This window comes from Orcinus orca, chromosome 18 (genome assembly GCF_937001465.1).
Source record: "Orcinus orca chromosome 18, mOrcOrc1.1, whole genome shotgun sequence".
Lineage (NCBI taxonomy): Eukaryota > Metazoa > Chordata > Mammalia > Artiodactyla > Delphinidae > Orcinus > Orcinus orca.
The window spans coordinates 62,906,835-62,933,097 of NC_064576.1; the positions used below are offsets into that span (position 1 = coordinate 62,906,835).

At 50.5% G+C, this 26,263-nt stretch overlaps 1 protein-coding gene across 1 annotated transcript in view; it reads right to left on the reverse strand.

Annotated features, from left to right (window-relative positions):
• The window catches only part of ATP7B (ATPase copper transporting beta), a 53,563-nt gene that overhangs the window by 11,684 nt on the left and 15,616 nt on the right, over window positions 1-26,263 (reverse strand). The window contains 11 exon segments of the mRNA XM_004274638.4: window positions 2,052-2,186; window positions 2,763-2,917; window positions 3,019-3,146; window positions 9,480-9,571; window positions 10,294-10,527; window positions 11,614-11,788; window positions 13,301-13,377; window positions 15,411-15,572; window positions 17,109-17,272; window positions 19,019-19,276; window positions 24,902-26,090. Coding sequence (XP_004274686.3) covers window positions 2,052-2,186; window positions 2,763-2,917; window positions 3,019-3,146; window positions 9,480-9,571; window positions 10,294-10,527; window positions 11,614-11,788; window positions 13,301-13,377; window positions 15,411-15,572; window positions 17,109-17,272; window positions 19,019-19,276; window positions 24,902-26,090 — 2,769 coding nt within the window.

The following is a 26,263-nucleotide window of genomic DNA, read 5'->3' on the forward strand; positions in this document are numbered from 1 at the left end:
TGTTGTGATTCAATTAGTGCAAAATTATCTGCCTATATCTCTAGATAGCCTTTCAACAATACTGGAAAGATGTTCACCAAAGTGCAGAGAAGTGCATATAGGGATGGGATTTGGAGCCATCTTTATTTTCTTCTATTTTCCACCACTGTTTCCTTTATAAAAATCCAAATCCAAAAAAATACAGGTCTCCTTCCCAGTTACCTGGTGACACATATTGGTATGATTATTTGCATCCTAACATCTTGAGTTACCTTGGTTTATCTTTCAAAATGGCTAGTATCTCTGGAGAAAAACTGAGAGATGCTGTATTCACTTAATTACAGTAAAATGCATGTTTTCTAAATCGAGGCTATAGACCACAATCTCTTTAGATCCATCTACCCTCTATTCTTTGACTTTGAAAGGCAGATTCTAAAATAAGCTACATGATTAAGGGTCATTCAATTTTCACAGAAACAGTTTGATTTCGGTAGAAGGACATGCTGTTTAACACATAATGTGATTTTGTAGAGGTAAGGATGAAGTGTTGTGTTGTGTTGTGTTTTGTTTTTAACCTCCAGAGACTCTTGTCAAAATCACACCTGGCATTCTGAGAGGAGTGGGGTGGACTTCTAGAGGTTGACACGAACCCTGTCCCTACAGATGACTTGTACAGAGCAGAGTGACAACAATGTCTTAAAGGAACATGCAGTACCTCATTTGTCAGCATCCTCCCTGATATTGCAGATAAAAACAAAAGAAGTGAAAGTAAGATGGAAAGGTAGGGAACAGCAGGAAGCCAGATATTCCAACTTGTTTAGGACTGAGTTTCCCACAGCCACATGCCAATGAGCTGCTCTCCCACAAAAGCCAAAATTGTTGGCGGTCAGGTGCCATAAAAGCCACTGGCAAATTCTAGGAATACAGTCATAGGCTACTCTTAAAACACTGAAATCTCCCTAGATGTCAGAAAGTGTTTCACTTGGACATTTTAAGATAGGAAATTTGAGGGAGGAAAATCATATCTAAGTGAATGACAAGTACACCAAGAATATATGATATGCCTTTAACTACGGATAAAAATTGTTTTAAAAAGGAAAAAATGATCTATTCTGTATTTCCAGTTTCTTATTTTATGGCTCTAAGGTAAAATACATATTAGACTGTGCTAAGTATGAGATATTTTAAAAAATAAGGTAAAACATTGTTCTACTCACTGGGCAGTTATCAAATACTACTCCAAGTGGGCCATTAGCTTTTTATGTCTCTCCAGGTTTCTCCAACTCAGCACTATTGACGTTTGGGGCCAGATAATTCTTTGTTGTGGGGACCTGTCCTGTGTGTTGTAGGATGTTTAACAGCATCCCTGGCTCCTATCATACACACTAGAGGCCAAGCAGCACCCCTCCTCAGCCACGACAGCCAAAAACATCTCCAGACGTCACCAAATCAAAACCACTCCCCGTTGCCAATCACTGATGTATGTGAGTTCTTACTGCCGAAGCAGAAAAGTTTTGTATTTTTTTTTGAATTTTGATAAAACTGTATTTCCTAAGATAGTATGCTTCATCCACTTTTTAAACTCAAAGCTATATATTCCATTGCTTCATCTATAATGTTTAATAAATAATTATTAAAAAGCTATTAGTATTACTTGGGAAGCTGCAAGGTTAGATGGTCTATATGGAGGTAGCCAGCAAAAAATCTATTTTTCTTAAAACTGGTCAAATAATATTATCATGCTATTGTGACTGACGTGACCTATCTTCTGTGATGTGTGCCTCATAACCTCAAAAACGGCCAATAGTGCAAAATGTAAATGCTTTAAGCATTACGCCTGAGAGCCAGTGGTGTTTGAAATGATCTAACCAGAAAGCAAAAGGCATCTTTAGTGAAAACCCGCAGGAGTTGCGTAGTTGCATAGCCAGGATTGTCCTACCCTGGCTGAGGCTTTGCTGCCAATAAGTGAAGCAAGCAAATGAGATGTAATGGGTAATTAAAGCCCAATGAATTTAAGACATGAAAAAATAGGATTAATGGCAATCGAACGCTGCCCACAGCGTTCAACTTACAGGGAAGTATTTCTGAACAACACCGAAATCGATAAAGCCGATTGCAATCCATACCACCAACGTCAGAGTTGAAATGATGATGATAAATGGGACAAAGTACCCACTAAACCGGTCAGCCAGTTGCTGAATGGGCGCCTATGGAAACAAAACACGAAGACCGCGGGAAGTTACAATCTCCAAAGACATAAACCGCCACGAGCATGGACAGGGACTGGGATTCCTGGCTCCCTCATTAACTACATTTATTAGTCAATCTCTCTGCTCAGTAAAATCTGCCTGATTCTACGGGACTCTTGGAATAATTTCTAGAGAGAGGCAGCTGAAGTTATATTGCCTTTAAAATTCCTTCACGGGACTTCTCTCGTGGCGCAGTGGTTAAGCATCCACCTGCCAATGCAGGGGACACGAGTTCGAGCCCTGGTCCGGGAAGATCCCACATGCCGCGGAGCAACGAAGCCCGTGCGCCACAACGACTGAGTTCTGCGCTCCAGAGCCCGCGAGCCACAGCTACTGAAGCCCGCGCGCCTAGAGCCCGCGCTCCGCAACAGGAGAAGCCACTGCAATGAGAAGCCCACGCACTGCAACAAAGAGTAGCCCCCGCTCGCCGCAACTAGAGAAAGCTTGCGCGCAGCAACGAAGACCCAACATAAAAAATAAATGAATTTTTAAAATAAATAATAAATAAAATAAAAAATAAAATCCCTTCATTACCTTGGACATCTGAGCATCTTCTACCAGCTTCACAATCTGAGCCAAGGTGGTGTCGTTGCCCACGTGGGTGGCAGTGATGAGCACGGAGCCGTGGGCGTTCATGGACCCAGCGATCACCGTGCTGCCGGGCTTCTTCGTGACGGGCATGGCCTCTCCTAGAGGTGGAGAGGAGACCAACGCCACGCGCTGAGTCCCGTCGGCATCCCTGGGGCCTGGCCAGGGTGCTGACGCCCACCCAGAGGGACGGAGTCCTCACCTGTGATGAGGGACTCGTCGGCCATGGTGCTGCCTTCCAGGACTCTCCCGTCCACTGGGAACTTGCCCCCGGGGACGACCTTGATGATGTCGTCACGCTGCACCAGCTCCATGGGCACCTGCTCCTCTCTGCAACAGACGCCACTCGGGTTACACTCGGGGACCGCGCACGGGAGCTCACCCTCCTGGCCTGTCACCTAGGTCGGGTTCTAGACAAACCGCCTGCTTTACACTGAGCGGCAGTAACCACTTTATCCGCCATTTACAGACTGAGTCAAAACTGTGCAGCTGCTAAGTACAAGGCGCTGTCCTAGTTCCTGGGAAGCCGGCTGCGAGCAGGACAGCCGAGTCCCAACGCTCATGAGGGCAATTCTGTGGAGCTAACAGACAACAAGCAAGATAGTCCCGGGTCTTAAATAAGTGCTGTGCTGACAACGATGTGACTGGAGGGCTTCCCTCGGTGGTGGCGGAGGAGGAGAGAAGTGGGAAGGCCTCACGCGAAGATGACATTTGAGCCGGACGACAAGAGGGCCCCATATACGGGGAAGGAAAACTCAAGGGAGAGGAAACAGCTAATGCAAAGGCCCTGAGGCGGGACAGAGGGGGCCTCCGATAAATAGGAAGCCAGCAAGCATGGCTGGAGGGACACGAGTGAACCAGGCAGAACCCGGACCATGTCAGGTCTTGCGGGGCAAAGTGCAGGCTTTGGGCGTTAAGGTTTTCAGTGGGAAAGTGACATAAGCCGGTTCGCATTTTCAAGTCAGCTCTCTGGCTGCTGCATGAGAATGGGCTGTAGGGGCAACAGCAGAAGCTGACAGAAGAGTTCGGCTGTGGCAGCAGTGGCCTGGGCTGGAGACGGAGGGAAGAGATGCCCGGGAACTCTGGGGGGCATGACGTGTCAGCAAGATGTGTGTGTGCGCTGAGCGCATAAGAGGAGCAAGCATGAGCTCTTCGTTTCAGTTTGAGCAACTGGGCGGATGAGAAGTTGTTTAATGAGATGGAGACGCCTATGTAGAAGCGGCCACGGGAGGGAGAGGGAAGAGAAGGAGTGGAGAGGAGATGAAGATCTCTGTTCTCACGTGTTGGGTCCAAGATGTCTACTTGACTTCCACGTAGACATGTCAAGTCGGGAGAGCAGGGAGCTGAAAACTGGATTCAAATGGGGAAGCTGTCACAATATAGATAGGATCTAAAGCCTGAAATGGTACCAGCTTCCTCAGGAGTGTGCCTGGAAGAGAGACCTGGGCCCTGGGACACGCGCATGTCGGGAGGCTGATCAGGCGGAAGGGCCAGCGAGGGATGGCGGCGGAAAAGGAGAGAGTGGGGCCTTCAGGAGGGAGCACCCATCGCACCGCATCGCATACGGCGAGGTCGTTACCTAGACACAGATACGTGTAAAACTCATCACGCCGTACACTTGGGATTCGTGTACTTCGGTGAAGGTAAGTTCTCTCTTAAAAAAAAAAAAAAAAAAAAAGGCGTATTTTAAAGGGCCAGAAAAGGGGGTAGTTGCTGGTGAGAGGCTGCAATGAGGATTAAATAAGAGCAGTGGTTGATTTGGTTCATGGAAACGACGTGATGTCTTTGGCAAAAGGGATCTCAGAAACCGGTGGAGGGACAAGGTTGGCTGGAACGGGCTGAGGAGAGGCTGGGAGGTGAGGAAACAAGAAAGCAGCCGAAGACAACGTTCAAAAGAAGTTCTGTGTGAAAGAGAAGAGAAAACCAGCAGCAGAAGAGCGTGTGCATTAAGACAGGAAATTGTGAATTGTGAGTATGTGTGAACTGTCTGCTGGGGAGAACGGTCCCACAGAGAGCGAGAGAGACAGATGGGGGGACAGGAGGGGACGACAGGAATAGAGTCATCCAGGGAGCGAGGACGGCTTTGGCAGCATCTCTCTGAAAGCGTCACAGGGACCAAATTTACTTAACTGTATATGTAACGTTGGCTCATGAACCAATGGGGAGGAAGTCAGACAAGCAGGGGCGTAGAGCAAGCGGGGCTCTGAGGTTATTTTATGCCTTCCTTTCATTCTACAAAGACTACATTTAAACTATCACAGAGAGAGGGTACAGATAAGCCACCTTACTTGAGAAGGAAAACCAGACATGTATTGAGTGCAGGTGCTGTGCTCGATATTGACATGAATCCTCCCCAAACCACGTGAGGTAGGTGACAGTCACCCCTATTTGTTCCCAGGTTGACCTGAGATGCTGCCTGTGGGCACCGAGGGCAGGGCCCGCTGCACAGTCAGTGCTGGTGACTTTGACCATCACCTGACGGACGTGTTCACTGTTGACCGGCCTCTATGTACCAGGCACTGTGCTGGGCTGGGGTTACACACAGGACAAAACTCTCAGGTCTATGACCTAGTAACTAAAGTCAAGCTGGTTTATTTAAGTTCAGTAATGGCCACAATAAAAGAAAGGGAGCACGGAAAAGGAGAGACCTTTAAAGGGGAAGCAGGCAGCAGCCTGAGTCTTGAGTGCTGGGAACAGATGTGTAAATCTGTTTGGTGGCTGGGGGAACAGTAAATGAAAAGAAGGGGAGGATCTCTACAACCGAGAATATCCTCTGCTTCTTTTTAAAGTCTCCCAGAGATGGAGACGCCCAGGCTCCAAAGCTCCCCTCCGAGGCCCATCTGCACAGCCTGGAGTTTACCGTCCACAGAGGTCTCCGCGGCAAGAGAAGCCTGTGTCAACGAAGGAGCAGCTGCTCCCGTAGAAAGGAGGTGACGACGGGGCTGTGGGCAGAGCCTCCTCTCCCATAACCTGACTCCTAAGCTTTAAAATGTTTGCTTAAAAATCGTGATTCTTGCCTCAAATGTCCACTGGGTGTCTTTCTAAGAAATCGTTAGTGAGGCTCATCTCCGCTTCCTCTAACTTTGAATTTCCCCTTTGAATCTGAGTTAACCATATCTTTCTTACTCTGAACAGCTGAGTTTATGGGGAACAGCCCTCTAGGGGGGCAGGTGGCTCCTTCTGGTGAATTCCCAGTCGCATTTCTGCTTCAGAAGCTCATGTCCCCCAAACGCCAAGCTGTGGGAATACAGTTTTTTCCGAGCATTTCTTCAGCTCTGAGGGTTTCTGCCGGCAGCCTGCTCACCTCACCTGTCCCCTCTTCTCTACTCTCCTGCCTCATCTAACACAAAGCAAAAAGACGAAGAAAAAACTTACAAGAGAAGGGCCACTGGGCTATATAACATGTATAATTCCGTTTTCCTAGTTATAAGAAACAGAACACTTCAACGTGGGAGATTGGGGACCCGCTGTGCAGGGCTCAGTGTCAAGCACACGCACATGTACGATGCATTTCTTTAACATCTGACGGTCATTTCGTGCATTCAACTAGTGAGGATCTGAGCGCCTGCTACGTAGTCCCAGGACGACTGGAGGCACCAAGGGCTCCAGGCCCCAGAGGACAAGGCAGTCTGACCAGGGGACAAGGGGTCAGGCAAAGGGGAAGGAAGAAAGGCATTGGTTGGAGGGCGGGGTGGTGGGCGAGTGCAGGGGTGCCTCCTCCTGGGACCCGCCAGCGGGGTGGCCGGGAGGAGACGGAGGGACGTCAGGACCAGAGGCTGAGCCCAGGAGGCACAGGCGCAGATGCCAAGTCTCACGTGCGCGTCTAGGGATGCGGACTTTATCCTAAACCTCCGAAGGACTGGCAGCTACAGAGTATCAGATCCGTGCCTCCAAGAGCTGGATGGTTTGCACGTGGAAAACATCAGGAAGGAGACAAGGCTGGAGCAGGAGGCCAGGGAGGGGCTGTTGCGGGGCTTTCGGGGAGAGAGCCCGGTGGCCTGAACAAGCACGGCAGCGGTGGGAGGGGCAGCGGCCGGGGCCACCAGAGCTTGTGGAGCCGGAATCAAGAGGACGGAGACCAGCTGTGTGGACGAGGGAAGGGAAGGGGTTGCAGAGGACGGCCACTGAGATCTGACGTAGGTTTGGGAATGAAGACACGGGGTCGAGGGACACAAAGACAACAGGGCCAACGCTGAAACCCCGACTATCACCCACATTTAAGGAATGAGGGGCGCGAAGAGAGTGCACAAAGGGAAACGCAAGTAGCAGCTAGGGAAGAAATTACCACTGATCATCTACGCAGATGCTCCTGTCACCCAAGACTCCGGGCGGAGAGGAAGGACACGTGCCTCTGGCAGAGGGACAGAGGGAGGGACGGGCTGAGTCCCTCTGAAAGGAGCCAGCTGAGGCGCAAAGCCCCGGTGGCCTGCAGGGGGCGCCGCAGACCTGTCCACGCCGGCAGAGGCCCAGGCCCTGCAGGAGGCTGCCTGGGGCCCCTGGCACAGCACATGCCACGTTACAGGAAGCGAGAGAGCGGCCCTGGTCCTGGCAGGGCAGGTGTGACCACGACCCCGAGCACCCCGTCAGGAAGGTGAGGTAGGAGTGACCACTCCCACCTTTCTGACGGACACGAACTGCAAAACACAGGAGGGGACCCAGCTCCAAGCACGTGGCCTGTCTCAGGCAAAGCCAGAAGGAACTCTGGTCTTCTGGCTCCTAGCTTAAAAAGTGATACCACCACACGTGATGGCAGAAGCCAGGCACACAATGTGGGAAAGAACCGGGAGATGCCAGGTGCGGCCCCGCCCTCCTTCCGCATCGCGGCCGGCCTGAGCCTTCTGGCAAAGACTCGCATCTCCTTGTACTCAGATCGGTGGAGCTGCCCGGGGGGTTGGCATCCTGCCGTCACAGGCCCTTCGAAATGAAAGGCAGAAAGTAAACGCAGCTGTTCATGGCTCAATCCCCAATCCGAACGTCTGCACAGCTCAGGCACTCTCATGTCATTAATTTATGAGGAAAAAGGCAGCCAAGGTACACAACCATGAGAGCCACCAAAGCGGCCACAAGCCAGCCGCACTGTCACACGGGCTCCTCCCGGCCAGGAGACAGGGCAGCGGAGGCATAGCAGGAGGCTGTGTCTCCAGGGGCCCAGCCCCCTCTCTGCTGCTCACCTGCCACGGACTCTGGACAAGGTACTTCCCTCCCGAGCTGGGCGCCCGAGGACAGGCGCCCCCTCACGAGGAAGCCATCAGGGTTACATTCGATTATCTATGCGCAGTGCTGGGTAGCATACGTGGCACACGGCAAACTCTCCAATCTCAGCCGTCACTACCATAATTCTGATGATTACTTAAAAACCAGTGTGCAGGCAAAGCCGGTGCTGCTGGGCTTGGTCAGCCTGGGCCTCGGAAACTTGCAATCCTCACGTCTCACTCACTGGCCCACGGGCTCGACAGAGGTTCGCCCAGTGGCCCTCGGGAAGGAAGGGACCCGCCTTGGCCTCAGGGGTCTGTCTCTCGGGGACACAGCTAGGAAACCAGCAAGAGTGTGATGGACCAGCGGGTGCGCAGTGGGAGGGGCACCGATGGTCGCTTCAGTAGTGGGAGAGTTTGGAGTAGGTTGTACTGGATGGTAAGAATCAGCAGAGACGGGGACACTGGAGATAGTAAGAATTCGACAGAGGATGGCTCTAAGCAGAGGCCCCGGCGGGGGGATGCCTCTTCTTCCACCGGTGCGGTGGGGAAAGGCAGCTTTGCAGGCTGAATGACAGGAAACTGATGGGTTTCCCATCACAGTTTCTATTCTCAAGTCAGAAGTGAGATCACAGGCTAAAGGGGAAAGTGGTGGGTCCAGAGAGAATTCAGGAATGCGAGGGAGGCCAATAAATAACCATTGCCTAGAAGAGGAAAATGAGGCTGACCGAGAAACACAGAAGCCTTAATTTGTAAAAATGCCCACGTTATTAAATACGCTTTAAGAGTGTAAAGAACACGGGCTCTGCAACCAGCAGCGTAGGTTCTGTCCTAATTCCACTACTTAATACCTGTGTGACCCTGGGCCAGTTGCATAGCCTCTCTGAACCTCAGTCTCTGCATCTGTACAATAAGGGTAGTAAGAGTCCCTTCCTCATAAAGCTTTTTCTTGGATAGATTAAATGCAAACAGGTTAGTATAGCATCTGGCAAACAGTAAATGCCATGTAAGCCCCAGCAATGACGACAGTGAGCGTTATTGTTTTCAACGTCTGCCAACCTGATAGAGAAGAAAAATAGTTCTCCCATTTTTATTCTTTGGCAAGTTGAACCCCTATCTCTCAGCCTGTGCAAATCCTCCAGATCCTGGGGGCAAGACCCAGCTCATACTCCATGTTCTGTGAAGCTCTGCTTGACCACCACGAGCCTTCCTCTCCTAAGTTCCAGAAATACTGCCTGTACCTCTCACTCATCATCTAGCAAACATACACCCCCTTGAACCCTTGCTCATCTTTTAGTATATAAATGCTTTGTTTACGTAACTGGACTGAGACGGGGCATCTTCCTAACATGTACCGTCTTTGCCGGCCCTCACCAGGTCTAGTGTCACGTCCTTCACACGACAGGTGTGCGATGTGTAGCACACAGGGCTGATCTAAATTGATCAAGGACGTGTGACCAAGACAACCCACCTGATGATTAAGTTGTCCTCCCCAAGGGTCACGACGGTGGCTTCCGTGGCTTGTAGAGACATGAGTTTGGCGAGGGCTTCTGAAGTTTTGCTCTAAGAAATAACCAGAAGGTAGAATGAGAGCGATACTAAGCTGGCCTGTGCAAACCCAGACCATCAATCACAAGGCTGGTGTTAGAGAAAACCCCGCAATAAAAGGCTGCCTCCGTAACGCGGTCCCTCTGCACGCCTGCGGGCTCTCCCGGGATGAGTGTCACTCACTGCCCGTCAACACGCAGCCGTGCCATCCCCGTGCTGAGTGTACAGTGCAACTGAGTTCTATGAATTACATTTCAGATTGAAGAAACAATGCCAGTCTGTCCAATGACTGTTTTCTTTTAGGTTCGATTTAATTTCTTTCAGGACCTGAGTCCCACTCTCCTATATTAGGATACATTGAAATCTGGGAACAAGGCAGGGTGCTAAAAATGGCACGACCCTATGGTGGAAATGTGGATTTCTAGACTAGGAAGCGACACACTCAGTTATGTACCAAGAGGTTCGGTACGAGCTCTGACCCGAAATCCAGGGTTCTTTCCACTGCACGATGCATCTGAACACAGGTTTTAATAATTAACCAGATTAGCTGGGATTTCAGAAGCAGAGACCAGTTTGGAGATTCGTGGTCAGAACACCTAATTATACGTAGGCTTCATGTTTCTTTAAGCCTTGCCCTAGATTGTGTATGATTAGTAATTCTAAACATGGTGCTCAGATAAATTAAGGCTTGTGTTACTGAGGAAACAGTTCTTCCTTTAACCTGAGGCTGCAGTTACCTTTGCCACGTGTTCCAGCCACCGCCCCAGGGCAATGAACACGAAGAGCATGGGGGGCGTGTCAAAGAAGGTCACCGGGCTCCTCTCCGCCTTCTCGGCGATGGCCACCACCAGGATGACGAGGGAGTAGACGTAGGCGATGCTCGTGGCCAGCACGATGAGCACGTCCATGCTGGCCGCCCTGTGTCTCAGAGATTTGTAGGCCTGCACGTAGAAGTACCAGCCCCCGAGGAACTGAAAGGTGGTGAGGGAGAGAGACCTTTGTGACAAGGGCCCTCGGGACTGTAAATACCCTGGGCTCCCCCTCGACGCTGACATGACTTTTTTCCTCCATAAGTGATGTGTACGAAATGTACTTCCTGATTCAGAGGACTTCTGACCACAGGAGTGGCTGATCCAGGGAGACCTTTAAGACCCAGAGCACTGGACAACCTAGATGTCCATCAGTAGGAGAATGCTCAAGATGGTGAAAGAAATCATGGTGCGTTCATACTGTGGACAGGGCTATGCGGTCCCTGAAGACAATGTGCTAGGCCCCTAACTGCTGATGTGAGAGATGTACACAGTACGTGGTTAAGTGAAAAAGCCAGTTATAAATCAGTGTATCTAGTATTATCCTATTTCGGCCAAAAAAAAAGCCTGTGTCTATAGTGTGTGAACATATACACACACGTACATACGCACGTAAATATGTGTTTTTTTCTATGCAGATGAAGATCTGGAAAAACCAAATTGAGGCTATAAACACTTGCCCCCAGATAATCCTAATTAATATTAATTAATTCTAATATTAAGTCAGGAGTTTCATTTTCTATTCCAAAATAAATGGAAGGCGCACTTCCCACTAGAAATACAGCTAGCTACTTAATGCGGTCCCCAGGGCAGAAGTTACACGAAGCCTGCCCCTTTTAAATTATGATTCCTCAGGACCACGTTTCAGTCATTCAAGCCAAGACGTGGAAGAGAGCAGCATGAGCTCCAGGGTGGTCCAGCTGCTGCTTCTAACATCGAATTCAGCTGAACAATAAGCAAACAAGGCACACTGGATCTCCAAGCCTTGCCGCAGGGGGCTGCTGTTCCAGGGGAGTCTGGTCATCTGTGGAACTGCCTGTGAAACCAGGCTCTCTGTCATCCCCCATGTTAGAGGACGCCCCCCAGCTGGTTATAAGACAAGAAAGCAGCAGCTGGCTGGGTGGTGGGAAAGCGGAAACGAAGCTGCACTTGGAGCGCTCTGAAGGGCTGTGCTGGCCTAAGAGGACAGAGCACCTGCTGGCCACACACAGGCACGCTGGGCAGGTGTGCCCACCCCCCGATACGCACCTGGACAAAGGTACACAAGATAAAGAAGACGAGGTTCAGGATGGACAGTCCCGGGATGATGTTGTGGTCCAGCAGCATAGACTCGTGGGGCTCGTGGCTGGGTATCAACATATAGATCATTAAACCCATGACAGGGATGCCAAACACCAAGCTGCACAGGAAAGACTTCTTCCACCTGGAAAGAAACACAGCAACACCGACATATCAGGTACCGCCGGTCACCTGGCTTCTGGCCCCGTCCCCTCCCGAGGACTTGGTTTGAGACTGGCCTCTGCCACATGTCTGGGACAGACCAGCAAGGGCTAAAGTGAAAGCAAGGCTCTCTCCCTACATCGGCCATCTGAGGGGAACATCAAAGGTCTAAACTTCACTGCAAGGATGCTCCAGAGATGTTTAGACACAGCCCCTGCCTGCCCGTGGCTGACGTGGCACCTGCAATCTACAGGTGAGGCAACCAGGGTCCAGAAACTGAGAATTCAGCCCCAAAGAGGTGGACCATCCTCAGCCTGTGGCTGCTACCGCTCTTTTTTCAAACCACAATCGTTTATAGACTCCCAAGAAAAAACCAGATAAAAGGAACATTTCATTAGTATAAACTTATACATTCAACTTTTAAACTATTACTTAAAACAGAGTCAGTGTGAACAGTGCAGCTGCCTGGATGAAGTTTGAAATCGGGGTCACAGGTGACAGCCATGGTCTCACATCAACCTCACCAACCACAAAATTCCAACCAAGCGCTCGTGGAAGCTGTAGGAGGCGTAGCCTCACCGCTGATCCGAAGACCACGGGCCTGCGAGATCGGAGTCTCACACTCCCAGGCCCCTGCCTCCAAGTGCTCTTGGAAGCTGTAGGAGGCGTAGCCTCACCGCTGATCCGAAGACCACGGGCCTGCGAGATCGGAGTCTTACACTCCCAGGCCCCTGGCCCCAAGCCCCGAAAAGACCTCGTTTCCTACCCCACTCCTCTCAGACCGACAAACTTCCACTCATTCTTTGAGGCTCAGATCGTGTGTCCCCTGCTTGTTAGCTTCCCAGACTCCCCAGAACCCACCTGCATCATTGCTCACCCACTCTTCCCAGCCCAACCAAGGGCCCCTCTAAGGTAGGGGTGACACCCTATTCACCCCTAGCACCCGGCACAGTGCCCTGCATACAACAGCGGGCTTGTGTTTGTTGAATGAATGAATGAACATCTGCAACAGTGAACGAGCTCAGGTCTCCTGCTTCCCGAGCCATTTTCTTTCCACTTGGCCGTAATTCCTGTCCTCGGATCCTAGATCTCGACCCACTCCAGTAAAGTCTTGAAATACTATAAAAGAAAGAACCCACTCTTCCCTTCCTCCCAACGTAAGTGCTGTCCAATCTGTTAGTGACCAGCCATAGGTAACTATTTAAATTAAAATTAGTTAAAATGAAGGGAAATTAAAAATTCACTTCCTGAGTCACACTGGCTGCATTTCATACTGGGCAGTGCAGATATAGAGCGTTTCTGTCACAGCAGAAGGTACCGTGGAACAGCGTTGTTTTAGAGGATTAACGTTACGAGGGTAAAGGCCACTAATTCAGCAGAAGGCGCCGTGGAAGGTGGAGGTAGCAGGGACACCAATTAGCACCGAATGAGGTAGAGGTGGGCCAGGGGAGAGGCAGCCCTTAGAGCTACAGTTTATCTTCTGTGTTCTACCTACTGCTTTATTTCCAGCTTGTGGTCCAAGTGATGAGCACTGGGGTTCCTCTGGGCCAGGGAGACATGAAAGCCGATTTCCTTGTTATTAGAAAGAGGAAACAAGAAAGAAGGTACTTGGTTAAAACAGGCATCGGTAGAAACCATTTTACATCTTTGGAAATAAGAAAGTTAACCTAGGGCTTCCCTGGTGGCGCAGTGGTTCAGAGTCTGCCTGCCAATGCGGGGGATGCGGGTTCGAGCCCTGGTCTGGGAGGATCCCACATGCCGCAGAGCGGCTGGGCCTGTGAGCCACAATTACTAGGCCTGCGCGTCTGGAGCCTGTGCTCCGCAACAACAGAGGCTGCGATGGTGGGAGGCCCGCGCACCGTGATGAGGGGTGGCCCCCGCTTGCCGCAACTAGGGAAGGCCCATGCGCGGAAACGAGTACCCAACGCAGCCATAAATAAATAAATAAATAAATACATTAAGAGAAAAAAAAGTTTTTTTTTTTAAAAAAAAAAGAAAGTTAATCTAAAACCGCCTCAGAGGACTGTATTGGTTTTTCCGCTCACGACTTCTGTCCCCACGTCACTGTACAGATCCCGTCGGAGGTTCCAAGGCGACTGCTGCTCCTTCTGTGGGCAAAGGCAGCAGATGCCGGGAGGTGACTTAGCACACCCTGAGCTGATCGATGCTGAGTTATAAACTCGGGATCTGTGAGCTACGGACTCCCCAGTATCAAGAGTTATGTTGGAAGAAAGAGCATGTAAGGCCATCTAACGACAAATCCTTTACAACTAATACCGGCCTAATTACATCAGGAAAAGATGCCTCAGAGATGCAGGAATGGGGGCCAGACATTGGCAATACACCTCCAGTAAGAACAAGCAGGGGACTGCGGCGGGCTGGGCAGCTGGGTGGAGGCCAGCAAGGATTAGTGCCTCAGTTGACTGCTCTCCCTCATTAATGCCTTATCACTACTGTTCTGTAAGACCCGTGGGGTGGCAGAAACTGGATGCCCACTGAGCTTGGAACTAGGAGATCTGGGTTGGAGCACCAGCTCTGCAACCTTTAGCTGGGGACCAGGGATCAAAGTCTCCTAACCTCTCTGGGGGATCTCTCCTCATCTGATAAAGAAGTTGCATTGTCTGCCTCTAAGATTGAGGCACCGTTATCAACAGCAGTAGCAGTATTTGCACCTCAAAGAGCTCTGCATGGCCAGACAACAGACAGCATCTCTCTTAACACACACACACACACACACACACACACACACGAAAATTTAAAACAACTTGAAGCCTGCTATGAGATGTTTAATTTCATAAGGAATTTCATAAGCAGTAGTTTCTGCTAAACTTCACCATTCGTTGTTATGAGTTCATCTTGCTCGGTTTTGACCAGATATCTTGACCCATTCAGATCACCACTAATGCTCATCCTCTCCTGGTGTGATATGATACAGACCTGAGAGGGGACACAGAATGTCTGTGGACAAAGTGAGGGAACGATGGGGGTGGCAGTACAGAAAACTACTGTGATTGATTTTCCAAAGGAGAAATGACTGAACTCTCCACCTGTAAAGGAGGCCTAGTATAGTGGTCAAACACAGTGTAATTCTTCCCAACACCAACATTCCTTTGGTCTGTAGATACGTGGCACAGATGTAAATATTACTTAAAAAACTTATAATTAGGCAATTTTTTTGGGGGGGGGTGGTCACACTGCATGGCTTGTGGGATCTTAGTTCCCCAACCAGGGATCGAACCCAGACCGTCGGCAGTGAAACACTGGACAGCCAGGGAATTCCCACAATTAGGCAATTTAATACCATGTGCCAGGAATCTTGGCAATACTGCTGTTTCTCAGGGAATATCTGAAATTAAAAAAATAATAATGTCTTTTTCTCCCCATCTTTTTCTTACCCATTCACTGATTCCCCCTCAAATTATCTGATATTTTCTAAATGCTCACAAGTTGAGTCACCTTATTTCCACGGGAAATCTTGCAGGATTTTAGATTAGGTGTTTTTTTTTTTTTTTTTGCTTAGCTATAGTTTGCTCATTTTTCTATGATGATTATAAATCACTGTGTTTTAAAAGGTGGGTACGATAGTTTTTTGATAAATGATTTACCTCGATAATTTTGACAATATCCCGCGGACCGATAATTTCAGGATCAAACTTCACATGGGCTTTGCTGGTGGCAAGAGCCACAGAGGCGTAGGTGATGCCGTTTGTCCTTGTGAGCTTGGACTCTATGTTGTGAACACAGGAAGTGCACGTCATCCCCGTGATCTGCGGCAAAGGATGACAAAGATCCCACTGACCCAGAGGATCCCACCAAAGGCACGCAGGGAGCTGGGTTAACAGGCAGCCACCAGTCTGTCCTCCTTCCCAAGACGCTGGACTCACAACCCCCAGGTGCAAGATTTTCACCCCGGACATTCCCACAGGAGCCTCGGGGATATAAACAGCGGTGCTTCCTCAACTCACATACAGGAGACCAATCGCTAAGCAGATGGCAAGGACCGAGGCCCCACTCGCAGCTCTGCTAACAACGGGCTTTCACAGCACTCTATGCCCTGTGTTGGTTATGCATTTCTGCCACCCCGTGCTGTGTGCACTGAGAAAGAAGTTCCAAGTGAGCCAGCCACCCCTGTACTCTGCATTAGGCAAGCCGGACAACTCACTCTTCTGAGTATCAGTGGTCAGCACTTCCCAGAATACAAATTAAATACAGACATGAAATGCCTGAGCATGTGACGACAATACAACTATAGGACACTGTAGTAAGAAAAAAAAAACATTGTTCAAAACGATGTTTTCACCTTCCCCACTGATTGTCTTGCTCTAGATTTCCACACCGTAGTGTGCGCAGAGATGTGCACCTCAGGCCCTGGAGGTCTGACCCAGCGAGTACTACACTGTGCCCCTCTGCACACACCGAGGCCCATCCAGAGCAAAGGATTTGCTCTGCAAAGAACTCCACTTCTCAGGAGCTCAAAGTGCCACGTGTGTCCGCAGTACTTTTTCTTCAAACATTTACTTACCTACCGCTAATGGCAGTGACTAAACATAGCAAGGAAGTTTTCACTTCAGTTAACAGCGTTATTCAATTCTTCGTGGATTCCTTCTAAGTCTCCCTTTATTTGCACAAAAAGAGCTTTGCGCAGAAGTGTTTGTGAACACGGTGTATTTGAAATACTAGAGATATCTTCTGTCCTTGATGGTTTGTTGACTAGTGCCGCTGGCAAGAGTGGGCAGACAGGAAACAATACCAGCGCCTCGTCCCTCCGCTCCCCAGCAGCCCTGGAAACAGCACCACCCCCGGCGTTCACCCCGGACTGAGCGCCTGGGGACACTCTGGTCACCAAGTACCTTGTAGACACACCTGTGCCTACAAGGTGGCCCCGACTGCCTCGCTCACTCCCATCCCGTCCCGGGGCCTCGAGACGTCTCTGGCATTCCAGCTTCCTCTCGGCCTCACGGGACGTGTTCCTGTTCGACTCCCTCGAGCCACAAGCTCAGGGCAGCTGCCGTCTCCAATTCCTCTTCCTCCAACGCCATTGCCTCCTCCTCCCGATACCCTGACACGCCTGGCGGGACCTGGCGGGACGCGCGCCTGCGACTTTCTGACATAGTGGACATTCCTTCACAAAACGAGCAGGTCCTTGTCACTGGCTTCAAAGGAAAACCCAATAGCAACGAACAGGATACATGCAAGAAGGGGGAACGTCCTGACCACAACCCCGGTTGCCGTCAGAAGGCCTCCCTGGGCTGTCTCAGGCCTGCACCCCCTGGCCCCCGCTCCAGCCCAGCCGCTGCGCTTACAATCAGCTCGAGGTCGCCGTCTGAGCCCGCGCAGTCCTCCATCACCTCTGCCTTGAAGCCCAGGTCCTGGATGAGCTGCGCTATCTCCAGGGGCTGGATAACTTCCGGGTTATACTTCACCTCTGCCTTTCCAGCCATCAACGCAACCAGCACTGAGAGAATCCCTGAAACCAGCAGGGCACAGCTGGAACACTCCAGGCAAGGCCTCGGGGGATGATGTGTTCAACATAAGCTAACAAAGAAAAACCTCTGCCCCAGAAGCTTCTAGAACAGTGGTTCTCACACTTGGCTGTGCATTAGGATCACCTGGGGTGGGGGCAGGGGGGAGGGCTTTTAACAATCACCTGACTGGTGATTAACTCTTAACCCAGACCAATTAAATCAGAATCTCTCAGGGTGGATACCAGGCATCTTTTTTGCCCTTTTTAAAGCTCCCCAGGTGATTCTCACACTTTGTTGGGCATATGACTCACCTTAGGCCCTGGTTAAAGCAAAAACGCTGGTTCAGTGGGTCTGGGGAGGGTGTGAGGTTCTGCAGGCCTGCCCGGCTCCCAGGCACGGCCCATACTGCTGGCCCGGCGGGCGCCGCTCTGAGGCAGGCTCTGGGGGACACAGGTGCGGGCACACACCTCAAAGCAAGGGACAGTGTCTGCACCAGGCAACTGCTGTCACATAACGGGTGTACTTTTTTCTCCACTTCCAGACACCGGAGAAAAAAATCACTTTCAAAAGTGGTTTTCCATACTCTCCTTCAGTTTTTAATCACTTTCAGGAAAGAAAAAGAAATCCTGCGGACTATCTTGCTACCACTGTTGTTTAGTTTAAGGGGGAAAGAAAGGCTCATTCACATAAATGAAAGGAATGATGTGCTTTAGAAAGAATGTCATAAAGGATAAATATGAGGGATTCAAGTCGGGAAGAGAATCATGGGCCCCGTGAGACACAGGTTAGCTTTTGAGCCGCCAGCCCACAGGCGACAGAGGAGCTCCTAGAACGCCTTGGTGTGAGAGCCACCTTCTAGAGCTCCAGGAAGCTGCAGGCTTGATGAGCAGGAGGCGGGAAACATGTTATCCTTGAGCCGGAGCAGAAGGACCCACGTACAGAGCCACGGGAAGAGAGAAGGTGACCCCGGAGGCCGGCAGAGTCACGGTTAAGGTATTTTCCAAACAAAAAATTGGGACAGGATTTTCGCTACACTCTCAGCTTTAAGAAACCAGATTGGTGGGCTTCCCTGGTGGCGCAGTGGTTGGGAGTCCGCCTGCCGATGCAGGGGACGCGGGTTCGTGCCCCGGTCCGGGAGGATCCCACATGCCGCAGAGCGGCTGGGCCCGTGAGCCATGGCCGCTGAGCCTGCGCATCCGGAGTCTGTGCTCCGCAACGGGAGAGGACACAACAGTGAGAGGCCCGCGTACCGGGGAAAAAAAAAAAAAACAGATTGGCAATGTCGTTTAGAGGACAAAACTTTGGCATTTCCGCAACACGCTATGATTTACAATGACAACAGGACAGAATGCAGGCTATTTACGTGTTTGACCGTAAGAGGCTTTGGAAGGGAAAACCACAGACTACTACCAGGACAAGCTAGTTGGGAAGGCCACCCATGACAGTACCTTGACCTTTAAACTGGATTCCCCATGGCTAACTTACTCCGCAATCCATTTTATCTCAAACTAAGTACTTCTTAAAGAGCAGGACGCCAATTGCCCCAGAACATTAGACAAACATCTGTCCTATCACACAATGAGCCGCTGCCAGATGATCAGGGCTCCTGATAAATGCAGTCAGTGGAGACGCCCAAGGCCATCTCGTGCCAAGGGCACACCGCCCCACGCTGCTGACCGTGGCCTCCGGCAGTCTACACGCTACCATCCACAGCAGCATCCCAGCTCGGCGCGGTGGAGACCTCTTACCAGCTTCTTTCTGCAGGTTCCTCTCTATGTTGGACACACAGGACGCGCAGGTCATGCCTCTGACCTGTAGAAAGCACTTCTGCGGGGCCGCGGTTTCGGAGGCCCGAGGGGACTTGGACACGAGGCCGGGGTTGTGGTTTGTAGGGAGACCCCCGGGCTGGGGAGTCCCGTTCTGCACGGACACAGGTGCACCAGCCGCCGTGTGCCCCGTGGCGCTCCCAGCACTGTGGTTCCCAGCGTGGGTGCTGGAACAGTTTTCTAGGATAGAATGTCACAAATCGTTCAAATTAGAAGAATGGATACTTTTTTTTCCGGAACAGGAGGCTCAAGCTTGACAATGTTCAGATGAAAGTTCCTGGAGAAGATAAAGGGGGGTTGGTGTTTCCATCACTGTCTCTCCCTCCCCACAACCAGACGGAGGCACTCGATTCCATACATAGGAGAACACGCCGATACTGCAAGGACGGAATGTTCTGGGTAGACGAATGCTCTAATGAGACAATGACGGTAAAGCAGTGGTAAGAACGCACCAGGCACCCTGCTAAGCACACGTCTGGCCTCCTTTAACTGTTAACATAGCCCTGTGGCAAGTACTACTACCATCCCCACTTTACAAGTGAAGAAAAGAGTTACAAGAAATTAAATGCTTTGCCCCAAACCCCTCAGGTATGAAGCAGGGAATCGAGCTTCTACGCCTGGCCACATCCTGGTTAACAGAGGTCCTCTCCCTCCCCATGAGAATCAAAATGCCCCAAAACACCTCTATTGAGTCGCTGGCCCTTTTCTCGTCCTTTGTCTACGTCCTACATACATTTTGGGCAGGAACCCTTTGTCAGCTGTACCCACTGCAAACACTGGCTCCCAGTCTGTGGTTTGCTTTCTCACCCTCATCTAACGGTATTTCTTTTGATAAAAGAAGTCCTTTGATGTTAATGAAGCCCAACTTAGAGTCAACTAAACCTTCAGTGGTGAGTGCATCCTGTGCTCTATTAATAGATGTGTCCACCGCCACGCTGAAAATATCCATGACATGTTCTCCTGGCACCTCTGTTATTTTAAATGAACCTCCACATTCAGGCCACTGATATACTTCAAATTAACTTCCGTGTAGGTCTGAGCTGATAGCCAAGGGTAATTTCTTTCCATTTGGACTTCCAGTAGTCCGGCTCCAATGATGAAAGTTCTCCTTTCCCCACCGAGTACCAGGGGTCAGGGAGCAGACATCTTTGGGGGCCATTACTCCACCCACCACGCATATATAGACCAATGTAACTAACCGTCGACCAGATCAAGATACAGAAAATTTCATCACTCTAAAAAGTCACAGTTTTGTGATGACACAAAATACCTTGAAGAGTACGTAGGAAAAAATGACATCATTTGATGATGAACTCTCCTTACTTCAAAGTCCACAGCTGCAAAACATAGAAGCTCATTTTCTGGAAAGTGCTAAAACTACTTCCATTCACTTTAAGAGTGCAGTCGATGGACGAAGACCCTCCAGTGCTCTGGCCTTACAGCCCTCCACCTTCTGGATGCAGAGAGCATCACCTCACCCAGCACAGCTCTGCTCTCCTGGACTTTGTCCTTCTTCAAAACGACTCCACCCCTTGGATGTCAGCTCTTAACATTCTAGCTCCTGCACCTGTCCAGCCCCTCCCTCTTTTTCCAGTCCATCACCACCTCCTGGATTCACTTGCCTTTCTACCCAAATATTGTTGTCAGCAATTTCAGTAGTATTCGTTAGACCTCCAACACTGAGGTCTAACTCAACTAAATTCTGGGCTTCTGGAGATTGCTAAAAAAAAGTTTAAATAAATTAACAAAAACCCAAATAAGCCTATGCTACTGGGTCCTTTATCCACCTATGCCAACACTACGGGTGGGCATATAAATTGATTTGACTTTCTGGAAATCTATTTGACAGTATTATCAAAAACGGTACCTCTAATTGCTTGGCACTTAGTAGGGGCACAATAAATATTTGTGATGGAATGAAATAATGCTGATACCCTGTGACCCAGCAATTATGCCTTCAGATATTTATCACAAGGAAATAATTAAGGACGTGCACAAAGGAGAAACAAATCACGTAGTCTGAAGACTGTCTTCATGGACAATTGTATTTACAGTCACAACAATCCTATCAGTATTATTTACAATGACATCCACACAAAATAGATGGGAAAAATAAAGAGGAAACGAAGTTATGGTACACCCATATGCTGGGATGCCATGAGGCCGCTGAACATGGTACTGCAGACACACGGATGGACCCGTAAGTTATGGTTATGATGCGTCACAGGGCGAAAAAGAGATTACAAAACTATGTATGATACAAACCTATATATTTCTATATAAAAATGATATAGGCTCTGGGAAAAGTCCGGATGAGCAGCTATGAAATGAAGAACACTGTGCATTTGCAGGGAGAGCATTCCAGACACAGGGGACAGCAAGTACAAACCCTGAGGTGAGAACAAGCCTGGTAAGAGGAACTGAGTCAGGGCTAGAAAGGTGGTGGGTGAGGGAGCGGCTTAGGGACCACCATGAAGACTCTTACACTCACAATACAAGACGGGATGGGCCAGGAGGGTCAGTAGCGCGACAGGATCGCTGTGAAAGCTGGTTGGGGACCGGGCTGGAAGGCAGGAAGCAGGGAGACCAGTTTGGACCCCCTTCCAGGATCCAGGAGCAGAGGACGGTAGCCTGCACCAGGGTGCTGGCCTGTCTCCTCCGCCTGGCGTGCAGTCCTGCCCTTTCCTGCCTGTTCAGATCCTATCCATTCTTAAATCCTATCCACGCCCAACTCCATGGTCACCCCCACATCATGTCCTTGGGAGCCCCACAAGCGGGTATTGGATTCTCTCCTCTTCTGAATCCCAAAAGCATCTGACCTACACCTTCCTTGTTACAACATTTATTCTAACCTGCCTTGGATGATACAAGGGGCCTCTGTGACCTGCTTCCCCGGGAGAGCGTGAACTGCTGTGGGCGGGTGCTGGACTGCCGCTGAGCACTTCACGGCAGCTGGCACAGGACCCGGGCCCCAGAAGACCCCCAGCACGTGCAGGGGTGAGGGAACCGTGCCCTGAAAGTGACATCACTCACTTATGAGGGTGAGAGAAACATGCTATACGTAAGAGATGAATTTTCCTCACTTTGTATTCATGTATCCCATCCATCCATCCATCCATCCATTCAAAAACTACTTACCACGCAAACAAGGGAAGAAGTAACAGCTGCCTTCTACAACCAGGTCTAAATGTATTTTAGCTGTCAAGTAAGGGACTGAAACTCAATGCCTGTCTCTTGCCCCTATGCTCTCAGACCCTTTCCCTCCCTCCTTCCCCCTGCTCCACTACCGAGGGGCTGACCCCTGCAAACCACTTTTCCCAGGCTCCCTTGTCAACTGGTTTCTGATTAAATTTGGCACATGGAGGTAACAAACAGGAAACAACAGGACAGAAAGGAGGAGGACCCAAGTGTTTGCCATCTCTCCACCGGGGCCCCGGCTCCTGCCATAGCCTTGCCCTTGGCCAGTTCCCACCAGGCAAGCTCAGCCCCTGGGCTCGTGTAAACTAAACACCTGCCTTCCCTCAGACCCTCCCATCTGTGGGTGTTTTTCCTGTTTTTTTAATTTCTTGTTTTCCCTCCCAGTTCCTGTTTGGTTTTTCAGCTCTGTAATCTCTCTCAAGAGTTCCCTCCATCGGCTGACCTGAGACCCTGCCTGTCCCAGCCCATTATTTCCTTTCTCCTTCGTTTCCTTCACAAGCACCTACTGTGTGCTGGGTGCTGCGGGTCAAAGGAGAAACAAATCACATGGTTTGAAGACAGTCCTCAAGGAGCCCCTGGTCAATCCAGAATGGCCGACCAAATACAAATAATGCCTTTTTCGCATTTAAGTGGCTATAAAAGACAGTCACCAGCACACTTATGGTTTATCCTAAATTAAGACTGCCAGGTAAAATACAGGACATCCAGGTAAAATTGAATTTCAGATAAACAGTAATTTTTTAGTATGTCTCAAATACTGTACAGGACATACTAATAGTAAAACGTTACTCATTGTTTATCTGAAATTCAAACTTAACTAGGTATCCTGTATTTTTTTCTTTTTTGCAGTACGCGGGCCTCTCACTGTTGTGGCCTCTCCCGTTGCGGAGCACAGGCTCCGGACGCGCAGGCTCAGCGGCCATGGCTCACGGGCCCAGCTGCTCCGCGGCATGTGGGATCTTCCCGGACCGGGGCACAAACCCGCGTCCCCTGCATCGGCAGGCGGACTCTCAACCACTGTGCCACCAGGGAAGCCCGTCCTGTATTTTTATTTGCTAAATCTGGTTCCCTAAATACCTCTTGGGCTAAACATAATTCTCATAATTCTGGCTAATAAAAATCCCTGTTTTCTCTCCAGGTTTACGTAGTCAATTATTCTGCATTATACAGTTCAATGCAAATTTCTTTTTACTGCTGATAACTTGATTCCACTGTTTTAAGACTTTAAACCTTATACAAATATAGCAGATGGCGACTACCTACTACATGTCTTAGCTTCTGAGTACAGGATTTACTGTTCCAGTTTCCTTATTGATTTTTGTTTAAAAAACCAAAACAAAACAAATCTCCTTCCTGAAACTTGGTACAAAGACAAAGCCCAGAATGGGGCCCAGTTGCTCCACATGACTCACCCGCTCCCCTTGGGGGTGGGTGGTGCAGGGGCCTAGGAAGGGCTCCTCGGGGTGGGGGGAGTGAGTGGGAGTCAGCCATGAGGGGCAGGACAGGGGGCCCGGCCGTGTTTCTGCCACCTCCCATGGCTCACTGGCTCACTCCCACCCCCCCCCCCAGAGGGAGCCCTCCCTAGAAGCCCCCCTTCCCCCTCACAGGGCTCACACCTGCTGCCCCGCGTGGTTTCCCCCTCCCTGCTACCACATAAGTTCTTGGGGTGGGGGTGGGGGAAGGTACCTCGCTGCTCAGCAGCCCACAGCTCACACAGACCTGGTGAGGGGCAGAAACACGAAAGACGCTAAGACAACTTGCTGGGCTCCCGAGTGAAGGCAATGGAGGGGAAAACAGGCAAGTGAGTGGCTGGCGGGTCAATGGGAGGGGGCCTGGGGACAGCCACCACCCTGGAAACTGTCTAGTGACGGTGGCATCAAGGTATGTGGGCACCTTGCTTTGGGAAGGCTGTCACACCCCCCCTCTTCTCACAGCCGTGGTCGGGGGTGGGTGGGAAGGGAAACCATCATCATATCCTTCCCTTCTTTCCCACTTTCAACAGAAAGGGCTCCAAGTGGTGAAACCACGGTCCTGTTGTCTTTATTATTCTGTTTTGTTTAGCAGAGAAATCTCCGAGCAAATGATGATGTTTCCTTTGGAGAGAGAAGGGCCAGGTGTTCCCAAAGTACTCTTTTTAAAAAGAACACAGGGGTTTCCCTGGTGGCGCAGTGGTTAAGAATCTGCCTGCCAATACAGGGGACACGGGCTCTAGCTCTGGTCCAGGAAGATCCCACATGCCACGGAGCAACTAAGCCCGTGCGCCACAACTACTAAGCCTGCGCTCTAGAGCCCGTGCACCACAACTAGTGAAGCCCGCTCGCCACAACTACTGAGCCCACACGCTGCAACTCCTGAAGCCCTCGCACTCTAGGGCCCGTGTGTTGCAACTACTGAGCCCACGTGCTGCAACTACTGAAGCCCATGCTCCCAGAGCCTGTGCACTGCAACAAAGAGTAGCCCCCGCTCGCCGCAACTAGAGAAAGCCTGTGAGCAGCAACGAAGACCCAACACAGCCAAAAATAATAATTAAAAAAAGAAGAACACAGAATCAGTGTTCTCTTCAGAAAAGAAGCTAAAAATCCAAGGAACTTAGCATCAACCACGTACCGGCCAGGACAGAGGCCTTGAATCCCATGTCCTCCACCGCAGCTCGGAGTTCTGCTGGGTGAGTTAGAGATGGATCGTAGAGAACCGTTCCTGTCCCTTCAGCCAAAGACACTGAGATATGCTGCACTCCCTCCCTCTGGGAAACCAGGCCCTCGATGGACTGGACGCAGGACTCGCAGGTCATGCCAGCGATGGCCAGCGCTGCAGCACAGCGCACGCCAGGCGCCTGGGGGCTCCTGGTGTCTGTCCCACTCCCTTCCGCTCCATCAGGTAGAGAGACTTTAAAGTTCCCAGGTGGCAGAGCCTCAATGGCCCTCTGCAGGGTCCCTGGGGAGATGCGGGAAGGGTTGTACTGGACTTGGGCAGTCCCGTTCTCCAGGGACACTTGGATACTCTGAACCCCTGGCTGCTGGCCAATATTTTCTTCGATGTTCAGGACACAAGACTTACAGTGCATTCCATCCACTCTCAGATACAGGGGCACCCCCTGGCTCCCCGAGGTCTCTAAGTTATTGCCATTCTGGTTAATGGAAGCCTGAGGGGCCTTTGGGTGGCTGCGCTGGAGCTGCCTGATGTCAATAGGTCCCAGGCTCACGGGGGCCACCTTGTTCTTGATGACGGCTTCAAACCCCATGTCGTTCACGTGGTCCCTGAGGTCTTGGGGTTGGATGAGGTAAGGCTGGTAAGTGATGACTGCCTCCTGGTTGCTGAGCGAGACGCGGACCCTCATGACGCCCTGCAGTTTCCCGATCTTGCCTTCTATGGAGCTGACGCAGGACTGGCAGGTCATGCCCTCCACCCGAAGCTTGACCACAGCCGCCAGGGCGGGCGAGAACCTGGATGGCCGGGAGGCAGCCTTTCCCTCCGCCACAGTGGCCTGGAAGCCCATGTCCTCAATCTGACAGCAAACCTGAGGCAGGCTCAGGACCGAGGGCATGTACCTCACCATGGCGCTGCCCTGCTCCAGGGAAACCTTAACGCTCACGATGCCTTTCAGACTAGACACCCTGCCCTCGATGGACTTCACACACGACTGGCAGGTCATGCCCACGATGCTGATGGTGCCGGTGGCCGTCTGAGAGGGGTGCACGCCATCCAGGCCATCCTCGTAGCCACTGTTGTCAAAGGCAAAACTCTGCTTCATCGTTGGCTCCCAGGTTCGAGCAGGCCAGGAAATCTCAGGCAGGATCTAAAAGGAAGAGAAAGAACATTTTTTTATCCTTAAAACTAAACATTTTCTAAAATCTCCCAGCTTGTGTGACACTGAGAAAATGGAAAACAATACCACTGGTGTCCAAACATCCCAAGAGTATGAGAACATTAAAAAAGGGGAGGAAATCTATAGACATTACTTATCATATG